This window comes from Suricata suricatta, chromosome 2 (assembly GCF_006229205.1).
Source record: "Suricata suricatta isolate VVHF042 chromosome 2, meerkat_22Aug2017_6uvM2_HiC, whole genome shotgun sequence".
In the NCBI taxonomy this organism is placed as follows: Eukaryota; Metazoa; Chordata; class Mammalia; order Carnivora; family Herpestidae; genus Suricata; species Suricata suricatta.
Window position 1 is genome coordinate 5,886,809 of NC_043701.1, and position 16,800 is coordinate 5,903,608.

At 44.6% G+C, this 16,800-nt stretch overlaps 1 protein-coding gene across 2 annotated transcripts in view; it reads right to left on the reverse strand.

Annotated features, from left to right (window-relative positions):
* Nucleotides 1-6,217: 6,217 nt before the first annotated feature.
* GIMAP6 (GTPase, IMAP family member 6) overlaps nucleotides 6,218-16,800 on the reverse strand; it is a 23,765-nt gene continuing 13,182 nt past the window's right edge. The window contains exons 2-4 of one of the 2 annotated variants that reach the window (XM_029921570.1): nucleotides 13,559-13,675; nucleotides 10,818-10,902; nucleotides 6,218-8,036 (exon numbers count right to left, since the gene is read on the reverse strand). In XM_029921570.1, coding sequence (XP_029777430.1) covers nucleotides 7,264-8,036; nucleotides 10,818-10,902; nucleotides 13,559-13,675 — 975 coding nt within the window. In that variant the 3' untranslated portion in view covers nucleotides 6,218-7,263. Of the gene's footprint in view, nucleotides 8,037-10,817; nucleotides 10,903-13,558; nucleotides 13,912-16,800 lie in introns of those variants that run through there. The other variant, XM_029921565.1, reaches the window with a different exon arrangement.

Here is a 16,800-nt window from a genome sequence, read left to right on the forward strand (position 1 = left end):
TAGCTTATGGGCAAGTAATAAATTGTATCATGTATCTTGAACGTATCATAGATAAGCTGCTATATAACGATTGCCACTTCAGATAGCTGTGAAATTAGGTGATTAACTAGTTGTTACTTAACCCTCTAATTTCTGTATAAGTCTAATTACATGAAATAGAAGTTGGGGTTTTGATTTTTTACTTTGCTTTTCTGTTTGGAGTGTCATTGTAACTACTGTATTGTAAATGATGGAAAATAATTGCATATGTTAAAAAATAAATTGTGTTATATTAAAAAAATAAAAAATAAAATAAAATATAGAAAATAAAAAATATGATGAATTAAAAAAAAAGAGTCAGACTCTTAACTGACTGAGGCATTCAGATGCCCTTACATCTTACTTTTAGTTCCTAGATTGACTTATGTTTTCCTAATCAAATACTCGTATAAGTCGTGGGAGCTGAAATGTTTCTGGAAACAATCAAAGCTAAATAAAGTCAGATCCAGCCCTGGGAAAGAGCATGATTCAGTAATTCTGGGGCATACAGTATGAGATTGAAGCTGGAGTCTTATGCAGGGATCTCCATTGTGAAAGGTTGGTGCCAAATATCTATTAAAATTCTCATCGGACAGGCTTAGATGATTTTGAAATACACATATCTCTAATTTAATTGTTTGCCCTGAATTTACAACATCTCTTCATAGATTTGGGAATATGTTAAAGACACACTAAAACTGTTATTTGGGCAGTGTCTTATATCACAGTTCTCATATGGTTCTAAAGAAAACTGCTTGCAACTTTTCAAATTTTGTATCAATTAATCTTTGATAGTATTAAATATCTTGTCTTTTTTTCTTTTTAAGCTTTTATTTAAATTCTAGTTATTTAACATATATGGTAAAACTGGTTTCAGGTATAGTTTAGTAATTCATCACTTGCATGTAACACCCAGTGCTCATCACAATAAGTGCCCTCCTTAGTCCCCATCACCCATCTAGCCCATCCCCCCCATCAACCTCAGTTTTTTCTTTATAGTTAAGAGTCTTTGTGGTTTGCTTCCTTCTCTCCCTCTCTCTTCTTCTCATGTGTTTATCTGTTTTGTTTCTTAAATCCGACATATGAGTGAAATCATATGGTATTCGTCTCTTTGATTGACTTATTTTGCTTAGCATAATACACTCTAGCTCCATCCACGTTGTTGGAAATGGCAACATTTCATTCTTTTTGATGGCTGAATAATATTCTATTGCATATGTAACCACATCTTCTTTATCCATTCATCAGTCCATGGACATTTGGGCTCTTTCCCCAGTTTCGCTATTGTTGATAGTGCTTCTCTAAACATCAGGGAGCATGTGCCCCTTTGAATTTGTATTTTTGTATCCTTTGGTTAATACCTGGTAGTGCAATTTCTGGGTCATAGTTTAGTTCTATTTTTAATGTTTGTTTGTTTGTTTAAATTTACATCCAAGTTAGTTAGCATACCGTGCAATAATGATTTAAGGAGTAGAATCCAGTGATTCATCCCCTACTTAGAGCACCCAGTGCTCATCCCAACAAGTGTCCTCCTTAATGCCCCTCACCCATTTAGCCCATCTCCCCACTCCCAACCCTCCAGCAACCCTTAGTTTGTTTTTTTTTCTATATAAGAATCTTTTATATTTTGTCCTCCTTCCTGTTTTTATATTACTTCTGCTTCCCTTCCCTTATGTTCATCTGTTTTGTATCTTAAATTCCACACAGGAGTGAAGTCATATGATATTTGTCTTTCTCTGACTGACGAATTTCTTTTAGCATAATACACTCTAGTTCCATCCACATTGTTTTAAAAAATAGCAAAATTTCATTCTTTTTGATTCCAAGCAATATTCCATTTTATAAATACAATGGGGAATAGGTTTAAGAATTCTCTGAGCTTGCACCAATGGGTTAATAAGGTTTAGGGTGGAAAGCCACCACAGGGCGCAAGTGCTCAGTGTAGAACAAAGCATAGAGCCAAAGCCGCTTGCACAGGATGAAAGCGTCCAGGAACAGGTAGAGGTGGAGAGCTGCCGAGGAAGGGCAAAAGCCCCAGGATTTATCCGTAAGTAAACAAAATATAGAGTAGAAAGCTGCTACCTGGCAAAAGTGCCCAGAGCTAATTATCGTGAAAAACGCCTTGTTAACCCGGAGATAGCATGCTGTATCTGACTTAACCCCTAGAAAAGTTAAGATAAACAGACACAGTGCCTGGTGCCTGCAGTAAATGGCCATATGCTCATTGTTGGGATTTTGTTTTATATTGATCCAAACACCTAACATACCTTTGAAACCCCCTTTCTTTCACACATACAAGTTAATGATCAGTGTTTTATTGTCTCTTTCTGCACATCCAGCACATTTGTAAGGCTTCTGATCCTAATAAATACAGAGCAAGGACCCTACTCAGGGCTCATGTCTCATCCTGGACATTAGCCTCTCTCATATTCAATTCTGCAACCACTTTCTTGTTGGGCAAGAGAGAACTCCAGACTCAAAGTCTGCGAGAATATGCCACATCTCCTTTCTCCTTTAATCTATCAATGGACATTTGGGCTCTTTCCATACTTTGGCTATTGTCAATAGAGCTGCTAAACATTGGAGTGCATGTGTCCCTTTGAAAAAGCACACCTGTATCCTTCAGATAAATACCTAGTAGTGCAATTGCTGGGTCATAGGGTAGTTTTATTTTTAATTTTTTGAGGAACTCCCATACTGTTTTCCAGAGTGGCTGCACTAGTTTGCATTCCCACCAGTAGTGCCAAACAGTTCTTTTTGCTCCACATCCTTGCCAACGTTTGTTGTTGTCTGAGTTGTTAATTATCCATTGTGACTGGTGTGAGGTGGTATCTCATTATAGTTTTGATTTGTATTTCCTGATGATGAATGATGTTGAACATTTTTTTTCATGTGTCTGTTAGACATCTGCATATCTTCTTTTAAAAAGTGTCTCTTCATGTCTTTTGCCCATTTCTTCACTGGATTATTTGATTTTTTGGGTGCTGAATTCGGTAAGTTCTTTATAGATTTTGGACATTAACCCTTTATCTAAGATGTGATTTGCAAATATCTTCTCCATTCCATTGGTTGCCTTTTAGTTATTGCTGATTGTTTTTTTTTCCTTGCAGAAGCTTTTTATCTTGATGAAGTCCCAACAGTTCACGGATGCTTTTGTTTCCCTTGCTTCCAGAGACATGTGGAGTAAGAAGTTGCTGCGGCCGAGGTCAAAGAGGTTTTTGCCTTATTTTTAATGTTTAAAGATAAAGATAAAGATAATGTTTTAAGATAAAGAAATAGTCAGAAGACATGAACAGACATTTTTCCAAAGAAAAAATACAGATGGATAACAGACACATGAAAAGATGCTCAGCATCATTTATCATCAGAGAAATACAAATAAAAATCATGATGAGATACCACCTCATACTTGTGAGAATGACTAAAATTAACAAATCAGGAAGCAACAGACATTGGCAAGGATGTGGAGAAAGGGAAACCCTCTAGTGCACCTGGTGGGAATGCAAACTGGTGCAGCCACTCTGGAAAACAGTATGGAGATTCCTCAAAAAGGTCTTGTCTTTTATGGGCAATTGTTTGGCAACTTAATGGAAGGTCTTTCATATTTTGATACTTTAAAATTCGTAGGTTTTTCTTAAAAATTTCCAACAAAACATACCATAGCCAAAGCAATAATTTCTTTAACCATCTCTCTAACTAAGTGTTTTTCTTTTTTGTGCAATAATCGAAGCTGCTTTCATGTGGCCCAAGTGAAAAGTTCAGATCCTGACAAAAATTGTTTAGAATTGTTTTTCTTGGGCAATTAATTCTGGGTCATTTACTAGTTTTATCAATTTTCGTTTTGATTGTTGAGAGGAAATGTTTTATCAACATTTCTATGTGTATCCTGAAAACATCTCTAACCACTTTGTTTCTGGCTTTGTTGTACTGCGGCAAAGTGCAATTGCTACTCATCAGGAATTTTGTAACATATTTTTGTCCAGTCTGCCTGGTGATCTCCATTCCTTCTGTGTCAGTATTAAGCATTCATTTAAAGTTAAAAATTTGTCCCTAATGATTTTTAAACCAAAAATTAATTTAATTATATTATGAACAAAATAAATTAAATTTACTTACCAACTACAATGTAGGTAGGCATTACTGTGACTCATACTGTCTACATCCAGTATTCAAACAAAACTATTGCCTCAGTGAAAACAGGTTATTCAAGCAGAATCAATCTATAGACAGGACTATAGCTCAATGATGGGTTTATGTGTGACACTAGAAACAATGCAGATGGCCCACATTTGCATTCAAAAGAGCAATAATATATAATAAAGTATTCGAGGGAAATTTATTTCTATCTAAACAACAAAGCTGTGTTTCATGGTAAAATATTTTACACTGCTTTGGCTTTTAAATTTAAAGTTGAAAAAAATTTTACATTTATTTATTATTGAGAGACAGAGTAAGACAGAGTGTGAGCGGTGGAGGGGCAGAGAGAGAAGGAGACACAGAATCTGAAGCAGAGTCCAGACTCTGAGCAAGAGTTCAGCACAGAGCCTGACGCGGGGCTTGAACTCAAGAACTGTGAGATCATGACTTGAGCTGAAGTCACACACTTAACCTACTGAGCCACCCAGGTGCTCCTTTTAAATTTAAATTAAAACTAATTATAGCTAAATTAAAATTCAAATTTCCTTCTCTCAGTTACACCAGCGATATTTCAAGTGCTCAATAGCCACATGTGACTAGTGGCTACCATGCTGAACACTGCAATTTCCAGAAAATACTCAAATATTTGGAAACCAAACACATATTTCTAAATAATCCATGAGTGAGAAAAAAAAATCACAAAGAATATAGCAAATGTTTAAAATGGATAGTGAAAACAGAATATACACAAATTTGTGAGATGTAGATACACATGTGTACAGGGAAATTCTATCACTTCTTATCCTTAGATTAGAAAACAAGAATTCTTAGTAATTTATAAGATATAGTAGATAATACGATGTAGAGACTCAAGATATTACTATCTCCTGAAGAATATTGAGATTTGTTTTAGCAGGCATTTAAATTACTTTTTTTCTTTTATAGTTTATTTTCAAGTTGATTTCCATGTAACACCCAGTGCTCTTCCCCACAAGTGCCCTCCTCCATGCTCATCACTCCCCTTTCCATCTCTCCCTCCCCCATCAGCCCTCAGTTTGTTGTCAGTATTCGTCTCTCATGGTTTGCCTCCCTTCTTCTCCCCAACTCTTTTCCCCCCTCCCCCTCCCCTAAAGTCCTTTGCTAAAATGTATGGCCAATTAAATTACTAGTAGATCCCTTTAACTTTGGGAAACTTGGGTTTAGACATCCCTAGAAAAAGACTGCTTTGATTTTAGTCTTCTTTTAGAGTAAATCCCTTTGTCCTCATGTGGTTTTTACTCCAAAAACACCATCCTTTCAATATTGCCATGGAATGTTTGGTGAACTGGTACCGCAGATTCTGTCTTTGCTGCCGTCACTGCTGACATCTGTGACCAGCTCTTTCAGGCTTCCAGAAAAAATTTTTCTCTCGATCGTTTGGGGATTATCGTTCCCTATAGTGTCTGCCTGCATTTGGCCACTTACCAGTGCCTTCAAACAACTGTTGTAGAAATATTATTTTGTATTTTCTACATAGTTTTTCAGGGTAATTACAGGAGTGTTGGGAGCTAGAAACACTCCCTGATGTTTTTAACAGCTGCTCAGACGCACCGGGGAGGAAACAATCTAGTATGCACTGAGATGTTCTAGTTGTCCAAATTCCCATTTTTTGTGCTTTGTTCTAGTGTAGAGATGTTTTTAGGATGGCATAAATTCTAAAGTTGGTGACTTTCACAGCCTTGGCCAAGACAACCCTCTGTACTCAGCCTGTCCCCCACCTACACCCACATCACTTTTTTTCTTACTGGTACACAGACTGTGGAGTTTCCAGAACATACCCACACATGCCTTCCCCTGTTGTCTGAGGCTGAGGGGGTGATAGTGTCATATCTATCCCTCTTCCTGGAATCTTGTGGGACTGATTGCTGCTGATTTTTAATCATAAAGGAGAAAAAAAATCCCACTGCATGTGATATAATTAAGACTAATTTATTTAGGATTTTCATTATATTTCCTTTTTTTAAGGATTTTTGCTGGATAATGTGTTTTGAGTGAGTTGCCATTTAAACTCAGTCAATGAGGCTATCATTTGGTCAATACTTGTATTTTCTGTTATGAAATTAACAAAGCTGACAGGTAAGACAAGATCATTTAAAGAAATTAATTTTCTAACGACAGTGCAAATGATTTTAGCTTTCACCCTGAAGAATGAGTGCCTGAAAATAACAAAGGAAATATAAAAACGTAGGCTGTCAAAGTATTCTCAAAGCCTCTAGAATAAAATCAATATTTTATTTATACAAAAGGAAGAAAGGTAGGCGACAAGAACAGAATTGAAAATCCCGACATAGATCTTAGGGAATATGAAAACGTATTATATGATAAATGTGCTTCAGTTTGGTGGGAAATGGATGGCATATCTAATAAGTGGTTCTGGCACAAAGACTTAAGTATGCACCCCAAATAAGTCTCTGTCGAGCCCTGAGACACTTTTCTGAATCTTCTAGCAAATGAAATGCTCAAACTTTCCTAGAGGCCCATTGGGTCCGGGGAAGAGACGTGTCCCCGGCCTCCACACTGGGAGACTGTAGTCCTCGGGCATCTGGTTGTAAAGACTTAACCATTGATGGAGTGTCCAAATGGACCTGACGCTGTGTCCTCTGATCTCTGACCGCCCTCCAGCACTGTCTCCCCCATGGCCACTTCCCACCCCTCCCAGAAGTCCCCTCTGCTCCTATTCTGCTCCATCAGTCGATCAGACTCCCCAGAAGCACCTAGAACGCCAAAGAAACTGAGGTGCACCTGACGCGCATCCATCTCCTTATGCAATTAGATGGCCAGAGCCAGACCCCATCTTGCTTGCTCTATTCTCCAACCTTAGGTGGCTTCTTCGGAACCCTGTGCGCTGGAACAGCCCTCCAGGAAGACGTCCGCCCACTGCAGTTCTCCCCTCTACCAGGCAGGCTGCTCCCTACGGTGTTGAAGCCATTCTTCGCCCCAGAAAGTGTGATGAAGGCCCCAGGGTGCGGTGCGAGTGGGGCACTCTGGAACGCACCTGCCGATCAGGAGACTAAGATGGCCAGGGACCCCCGGGCACCGACAGGCCGGCAGCTGAGGTCCTGCCAAGGCTCAAATGGGCGCCCTCCCCAGCAGACGTCTGTGAGCTTCCTCTGATTCCTTCTGGATCTGGCACAGCCCCTCCCGCCCGGGCTGCGCGCCCGGCGCCTCCTCCGAGCCGCGCCCCCGGGGCACCTGCCTTTCCAGGCGCAGACCGTTCCGCTGGGAGTAGCGGTAGGCGCGGTTGCTGAAGTGCCGGCCTTCGTTCTCCCACAGGAGGCCGTCGATCTGAGCCAGGAGCTCCCGCAGCTGCGCCTCCTGCTCCGCGCCGCCCGCCGCGTTGTTGAAGGCGCAGTGGCGCCGCGCGCACACCCGGTCCAGCAGCGCCAGGTGCTGGTTGTCGGTCTCCCGCACGTAGTGCTCCAGGGAGCCCCCCTCCAGGTCCTCCTTGCGCGTGAACACCAGCACCGTGTGGGCCAGCACGCCCACCCCGAAGGCCTCCTGGAGGCGCCGCACCGCCTGCCGGTCCTCCTCCGTGAAGCGACCCAGCTGCGTCACCAGCAACACCGCGTGGGGCCCCGGGGCGGAGAAGGCGACCGCCTCACACACGGCCTCCGGCGGGGCCCGCGGGGACAGGATGTCGGGGGTGTCGATCACCTCGAGCTCCCGGCCGGCCCAGCTGCGGCTGGCCCTTTGCAGGGCGCGGGTCACCGGCTGCGCGCTGAGTTTAGACAGGAACTCTTTCCTGCCCAGGATGCTGTTTCCCGTCGCGCTCTTCCCGGTGCCGGTTTTCCCCACCAGCAGGAGCCTCAGTCTCCGGGGGCTCGGCGGGGGCCCCCCCAGACCTGGAAGCGCCGAGATAAAGCAGAGGGAGCTGGGGTTAGAGACGCGCGGCAGGGAACTCGGTGACCCGGGCAGGGCGTCTGGGTGGGGGGTGGGAGAACAGGAGACCCGAGTCTGCCCCCGATACCGGCGGGGGGGGGGGGGCTGCGGGAGAGGCTCGAATTTTTTCTTGCCCTTTTTAAGCTTTTTTAAAAAATTGTGGTAAAAAGACAATATAAAAAAATATGTATAATATAACCAAATTCATCATGTATCCATTTGGAGGTGTGCAACTCCGTGGCACTCAGTGCATTCACATCATGTGCAATCATCATCACTGTGCTTCTCAAGACTTTATTATCCCAAACGGTCCAGATTAAGCCATAACTCCCCATTGCTCCCTCCCCGTTAGTTCCTGGTGGCCTCTAGTGTACTTTCTGTCGCTAGGAGTCTGACCATTCTAGGCAGGGCATGCAAGTGGAATCATGCAGGATCTGCTTTGAGTCTGGCGTATTTCACTCAGCATGACGTCCTCAGATTCACCCATGTTATCGCAAGTGCCAGGACCACCTTCCTTTTTAAGGCTGGATCATACTCCATTGTAGGTTTGTATCACATTTTGTTTATTCATAAACATGTATGAACGTTTGGGTAGTTTCCGCCTTTTACTACTGTGAATAAATGCTCTCAGTTCTTTTGGGTATCCACCCAGAAGAGGAATTGCTGGATCATGTGGTAGAATACCACATTAAAAAAAATTTTTTTTAATATTTTATTTATTTTTGAGAGAGTGAGAAAGCATGAGCAGGGGAGGGTCAGAGAGAGAGGGAGACACAGAATCCAATGACAGTCTCCAGGCTCTGAGCTGTCAGCACAGAGCCTGTCGCGGGGCTTGAACCCACAAGCCGTGAGATCATGACCTGAGCCAAAGTCGAACACTCAACAGACTGAGCCACCCAGGCACCCCGGAATACCACATTTTTATGTTATCAGGGTCATCTGTTCTCCTCCAGAGGGGAGTTAGCCCAGCTTGACTATGGAACCCTGAGCTTCTCTAAGTCTCCCTGATTGGAGATCCTTCTCAGTAAGCGCAGAAAGAAAAAGAAACACGCGGCCTCTTGGGTCTGACCACATCACCTTGTCTTCAGCTTTTGCAACAGGGAATGTTGGGATTGTGGGACCGCCTGAGCTCGCCAGGTTCCAAGTGCAGAAACACCTGCACCCACGTTTCTCGACGGCAGCCTTGAAGTCTGGGTTGGACGTTCTCACCCAACAGAATATCAGAACCATGAGTGGTGAGAGACTTGGAGATGCCAATTTAAGATCTAGAAACCCAGTGTCAAGGTTCTTAGATACTTGATAGCTCCTGGGGCTGAGCACCAGGAAGGGAATTAATTCCCATCTGACCTTTCAGATCCCAGACGCAGAGCACACAGAGAAATGCCAAGTAATATGTGGTTTCCAAGTCTGTTTCCCCATTGAAGGTAGTGATGTGTCTCAATGGCAGAGCCTTGAGCCTCCTGAGGGCAAGACAGCCACTGGCTTCCTATGAATCTCTTTAGCAATGACATGTTTTTTCTGCTGCCTGCCACCCAGGGTGGGTCGACCCAGCGGCCAATTTGGACTGAATGGCTTTGGCTCTCTCCAGTTGCTCCCAGCTGGCTTCAAAGGAATTTGAGTGACTGGGTGAGAGTTTTAAGGAAGCATGGAGCGTGGGACACTTACGTCTGCCCTCCCAGCCAATGAGAAGCCGGACAAAGATGCAAATCCTGTCTCTGTGCACCCCTGGAATTTAATTTTATTTTTTGAGAGAGAGAGAGAGAGAGAGAGCGAGCAAGTGTGAGCAGGAGAGGGTTGGAGAGAGAGGGAGATACAGAATCTGAAGACAGGCTCCAGTGTCTGAGCTGTCAGCACAGAGCCCGACGCGGGGCTCGAACCCACAAACTGTGAGATCATGACCTGGGCTGAAGCCAGAAGTTTAACTGACTGAGCCACCCAGACACCCCACCACTGGAATTTAAATATGTCACTTGAGCACTGGAGAGGATATTTCAGGTAATTAACCTGGATTGCTACAAGAACAGGTAAAGCAGGTATCAGCCTTTCTATGGGAAATTTTCTTCTGTGGTTTATTAATAAGGCTCTGTCCCAGTAGCTCAGGCCATTAAAGTCCATGCAGTAAAAAAAAACTGTGTTAAAATACATTATGAGTCACAAATAATTTCTTCTGGCCAGGAAAATGAATGAATTTCCAGCATTCCCAGATTCTGTCTCCCTGACGTAGATGGTAAAGTTGAGTGCTCGAAAGTTAAAAACCTGGCCCTGATGCAGTAGCTTTTGGAGAGAACCCTCTCCAGAAGGCCAAGCTGGTTCTGAGGCAGCAGCCAAGTACCCCCTATCTGCTCCCAGGCTGCTTTGCCCATCTGATCCAGCCCAAAGCACCCCTGCACAGGGTCTGTTGGCTGCGGAGCCTCGGGCCCAGGTGAGCCATTGGTCACACTGACTATTAGCACATCCTTCCTGGGGAGGGAAGCCCAGAACGCACAGACCTCTTTTCCTCGGGCCTGGCACAGAGATTTTGTAAAGGGGGTGGCTGGCGCTGTGTCCCCCTTCCTTCCCCGCCCCCCGCTCTGCCCATCAGGGCCCTCTCCCTTAGTTGGCTACGGAAAAGGAAGAACCCCCCAAAGGTCCTTGGGCAAATCTCTACAGGGCCGAACCCCGCTGCCTGTCCCAGTGCACCGCCTGTCACCAGACATCCCCACCCACACGTCTCTCAAGCTCATTTCTGCTAGAATGTAGTTTACCTCCTAAGATGTCTTGTTTAGGATCCTGATGCAGTGCTCCTGCGGGACTGTCCTGGAGAGCCTCCTCGTATTCTTCTTCCTCTATCTAGAGAAAACGGTAATACGTCTTACTGGTTTTTCAGCAGTGTTAAGAGGCACCTGACTGCTGCCTTTCTCTTGCCAGAAGCTTAAGGTTGAGGGGGAGCAGCCTGAATGAGGAGACGGAGGAGGGAGTCGGAGGGCTCTCTCCGTCCTTTGCAGACCCTGTGTTCTCTCCTCTCCCCCCACCCCTACTGCGGTCTCTGTTGTCAGTGTAAGAGACCTCATGGAGAACAGTGAACTGGCCTGCCAGCTGAGGGCCAGGTAGTATCTGGATAGACAGGGTCCTAGCGCCGTTCTGGGAGGAGAGAAAGGAGCCGAGAGCAGAGAAGGGTCAGATACGGGGTCCTGACTGCATTGGGAAGACTGCTGTGGTCACAGTGTACCTGGAGGGCGCGGGCGGGAAACTGTGGTGAGGGACTGGCTGGGGGATGGGGCAGGGGTGCTGGCCCACAAAAGAGTGTCCCAGGCCTGACCTTGGGGAAGGGGTGGCAGTGCGGAGTTAGGACTGCAGAGGGCTTACAGGTGGCTGGCCAGGTTCTGCTGTGAGGACAGGAACGGGCCATCAGTGTGCAGGGCAGAGTCCCGCTGGGAGCGAGGAGACCTCAGTGCTCATCTTCAATAGTTAGGACGGTCACACTGCCTGGGCCTCATTGTCCCCAGAAGTGTGAATGCTGGGCCTGAACTAAATGTCCCCAAGAGCTCTTCCCCTGTGGGAAGGACCATGTCACTCCAACCAGGAACTTCTGTCATCCTTCTGAAGAAAGAGCCTGTCACCTGGCTCAGTGCATCCTGACTCATGGACTAACACAGTTCCCTACAGAGGGGGAGCTGGGGCCCGTTGGCCTAGAGCTGCCTGATCTTCTCTGTGGGGTTGGGGAGGAAACCGCAGGGTTCCACGACTGTTTTTCTAGAACATGTAGGACACTTCGAGACACAGTCAGATGAGTATCTCCAGACGAAGGCTGTGGGGTGTGGGAGGACCCAGCTACGGGGGCCCCTGACAAGCATAGTTTTCCCATTGCCACGACATCCTCGGAAGGTTACCACACTCTGTTAATGTGACAAATGACTTTAGTCCTGCCCAGGTCCCAGGAGCTGGCCAGCAGGAGGCCAGTGTGGCTCTTGCTATATGGCCGTTGGCTTTACTTAGCAATGTCACCCCCTGGAGCGCCAGGCTCAGAGCGGACACAGTCCAGTAAGTCGTGTGACTTTGCAGGAAAAGAGAGTGACCGGGCCAGGTGGACAGCTGTCCCCAGACCCGGTCAGCAACACTGTAGCGGGGACACAGCATTTGCCTATCCAAAGAGCTTCTGGAACGAGGGGGTTAGTGCGCCTGTCTCTGCACCTGGGACTCCCTCAACCTCTTTGTCCTTGGCTTCCTTACATCCCTGATGGGACCGAGGCAGTGCTGCACCAGTGAGACCTCGTGGCTCCTTTACGGGGCAGGGGGCGCTCAGTGGAAGGGTAAGAGCGGGGGGGTGGGAGAGCTGGATGGGGTGCACAGGCAGAAAATCTGAACAGCGCACTCCAGCCTTGCACCAGTGAGTGAGTTGCGGCTGGGGCCTCGCCGCCTCGCCCCTGCCCAGAGCAGGACCTCACACGTTTGCCTCACTGCACTTGGTAGGTTTTGTCTCGGGCACAGAGCACGAGCAGCCACGTACCCCCCATGTCCTCACGAGGAGGAGCATCAACTCAAGCAAGCATCTTGCCCAGGAGTAAACAGTGAATTCGAACAAGGAGCAGAGTTCTCCTGACTGGCTGCTTCCGGTCCACCATAAACACACTACACAAATGCACTCACAAACACAACACACACCCATACACTCGCAAACACACAGCCAGACAAGCACAGCACACACCCACACTCACAAACATACACACAGACTCACAAACATATCACACACCCTCACTCACACACACAACACCCTCCACAAACTTGTAAACATATACACACAAATGCTACACACACTCACATACTTGCAAACATACGCAAACTCAAAAACACAACACGCGCACACTCACAAGCACATGCACAAATGGCACACACACCTCCACACTCACAAACATACACACTCACAAACACAAGACACACCTTCACAAACATAAGACACACTCCCCTCGCAAACACACACAGACTCACAAACACGCTACTCACATCCACACACTTGCAAACGCACACAAACAAAACATACCCACACTCAAAAACCCACTGCACACACCACACACTCACAAACATATCACACACTGACATACTCGCAAACATACACACAAACTTGCAAACCACACTCATAAACACAACACACACCTCTACACAAGCATACACATACACACAAACCTGTCACACATAACACTACACACATATAATCATAACACACCACACACATATTCACAAATACATAATCACACAAACACACATAAACACACACAAAAACACAGAAACATAAATCACCCACATACACTCACAAACATAACACACACAAACATAAATACACAACATACAAATTCACACAAACACACACATACACATAAACACACACATGCACTCCACCCATACATAGACACTCCCAAACGCAACACATATGCAAACACAAACACATAATACACACAGAAACATACACACACACACACACACACACACACTCTCACACACTCAGACTTACCACTCCATCAGCCATAGAGGAAGAGGAACAATCATGTTTTCTATCTCCCGGGTCCGTGTGCTCTTGTGAATTCTTTGTTTCTCCTTCTGGGGCCGACACATCGCAGGCTGCCGGGGGCTTTGATGGGAGGAGATAGAAGAAAGTGTCCACGGCGTATGAATATATAGAGTACATTGCTTATAGTTTTCAGTAAAACAGCCAGAAAGCTCAGCTCAAGAACTGTACTTGAAAGAGCAGAGTCCGCTCTGTGGGGAACAGGAAGTGGGTGGGAACACCCAGAGCCAAGCACTTCTCAGTCAGAACATGCGCTGGTCACATTTTGTCTGCAGCTTTTGTAATATAAGCAAAAGAAGCAAGTACACCAGTATTGTTATTATTTTTACCCAGAACTAGGATAACTCAGAGGCTTAGAAAGAAGCTGCAGAACCTTCAGAACATTCTGTGCCAGGGGAATGATTTTTTACTGATCTCCTCTGTTTTCTGCAAGGTGCCCGCCTCCTGCAGGTACCCTATGCCTTCGCCATTGTGGTGGATGCCATTTGTCCCTTCTCCCTCCTTAACTCTAACTTCCTTTCTGTATGTTCTCACAGGACAAGGCTTGTGGACTAGAACTCCTGGGTCTTGGGTGGGACGTCCTCAGAGACTGGAGCTACTCCACAGGCTCCCGTCTGCTGACTGGGTCGTGGGACTGGTCAGCTCCACAACGACTGAGCCAATCCCTTATAATAAATCCCAGGGGCCAAGCCCTTATAATAAATCCCGGGGGCCAAGCCCTTATAATAAATCATGGGGGTCAATCCCTTATAATAATCATGGGGGCCAATCCCTTATAATAAATCTCTTTACGTAAGTGTGTATACAACACACACACACACACACACACACACACACACGTGCCTGACAATCCCCAAATTTGTGCCATATGTGAGTCTGGTCTTCCCTGGGTCACCAGACTGGGCTTCTTCTTACTTCTTAGCAAGGAAGAATGAACATAGAATTAACATAATTAGAGCTGTGGGTGAGGTTTTGTGCTCATCTGTCTATGAGTTGGGCTGTCTTCCTGCTTGCTGAAGCTGAAGGAGCTGGAGGTTGTGGCTTCCTCTAATATTCCTGTCTGGTCTCACTGTTGTCTGTGGGTTTCCCTAGGAAACCCTTCTTAAATAGAGTTTCTGTGCTGCTGTTCTTTCAGCTTTATTTCACTGTTTTTATACTGAAGCTCTGTCGATGTGGTGGTAGGAGTAGGTGCTGGAAGCATGATCTTAAAATTAAATCCCACTCTCCCAGTGGGTCTGTGACCCTGGGCTGTGATCATCACAATTTTTTGGCTTTTCCATTTGTGTCCCTGTTTTGAGTGATCTAGGAGATATGACCACTTCCCACCATTTTTTCCTAACTTCACTCTCTCTTTTCCCATCTGCTCTGGCCTTGATGGACTTACTTCAGTCACTCGAATGCTTCATTCATCTTGTTTCTTAGCAACTGCTGTGAAGTTCTTCCTTCTCGGGAAAGGTATGCAAGTAATAAAAAGATATTCATAAACATTTTGGAGGCTTAGTGGAAACTTGGAGGTTTAAAGTAGTCACTATTAGGGCGCCTGGGTGTCTCCGTTGGTTGAATGTCTTATTCTTGATTTTGGCTCAGGTCATGATCTCCTGGTTCATGGAATTGAGCCCTGCATCCAGCTCTGTGCTGACAGCACATAGCCCACTTGGGATTCTGTCTCTCCCTCTCCCGCTTCCCCTCCCCTGCTTGCTTTCTCTCTTTCTAAAATAAAAATAAAATAAAATAAAATGTTCACTATTAATACTGTTTTGAATACTTATCTAGAAGAAATATACACTAAAACCACAAAAGACAAACGGCATGTATAAAAAATATAAGGTGACTACTAAATCATTATTTGTAAATGCTATGATTACATACCTGGGAAAATCAAGAGAATAAACCATATGACATGCCCCTACAAGAGAATAAACCATGCTCCTACAAACAATAAAATAACAAACTGATGGATGCAAAATTAAATAAAAACCATAAAAACTAACATAAACCAATTATGTTAACATAACAATAGCCAATTATATATAATTTGTGAATTTAAAAAACAACAAAAAGTAAAATGCCTAAGAATAAACTTGAAAATTGTGTGACCATTCCGTGTAAAGGAAATTTCTGAGGCTATGGAGCAAATAGAACTCTCACATGATGTTTAGTGAAAATTTTAACTGGTAGAACTCTTTTGGAAAAGTCTGTAGTACCTAGGAAAACTAAATATTACAAATAGCCAATATTGAGCTGTTCTACCCCAAGGTACATACCCAACATAAATATATGCCTCTGTTCTGTGAAACATAATGTCTGTGATATTTATAGTGTTGTCACTTAGAATAACAAAACACGGGAAACAATGTAAATGCCCATCAACTTAAGTGGTCTCACCACAGAACAAGAAAGAAAAGAAAAATGGTAACTAAGTGAGTTGGTGGATATGTTAATTAGCTAGATTATGGTGAATATTTACAAGGTATGCCTATATCAAATCAACAACTTGTGTACCTTAAGTATATATAATTTTTATTTGTTAAGTAGACCTCAATAAAGCTAGAAAATAAAATAAAATAGCTGAACATTTTTTTATTTAAAAAATTTTTTGGTCTTTATTTTGAGAGACAAAGACAGAGAGTGAGCAGGGGAGGGACAGAGAGAGAGAGGGAGACACAAATCTGAAGCAGGCTCCAGGCTCCGAGCTATCAGTACAGAGCCCGACACGGGGATCGAACACACGGACTCTGAGATTATGGCCTGAGCCAAAGTCAGATGCTCAACGACTGAGCAACCCAGGCACTCCAGAAAAATGTTTTATTTTTATTTTTATTTTTATTTTTTAATAGTTTATTGTCAAATTGGTTTCCATATAACACCCAGTGCTTCTCCCCACAAGTGTCCCCAACCATGACCATCACCCCCCTCCTGCCCTCTCCCACCCCCTTCAGTCCATGGTTCGTTTTCAGTATTCAGTAGTCTCCCTTGATCTGTGTCCCTCACTCTCCCCAGCTCTCTTTCCCCCTTCCTCTCCCCATGGTCCCCTGCCAGGTCTCTCCTGTTAGACCTATGAATGCAAACATATGGTATCTATCCTTCTCTGCCTGACTTATTTCACTTAGCATGACACCCTTGAGATCCATCCACTTTTCTACAAATGGCCAGATTTCATTCTTTCTCATTGCCATGTAATACTCCAT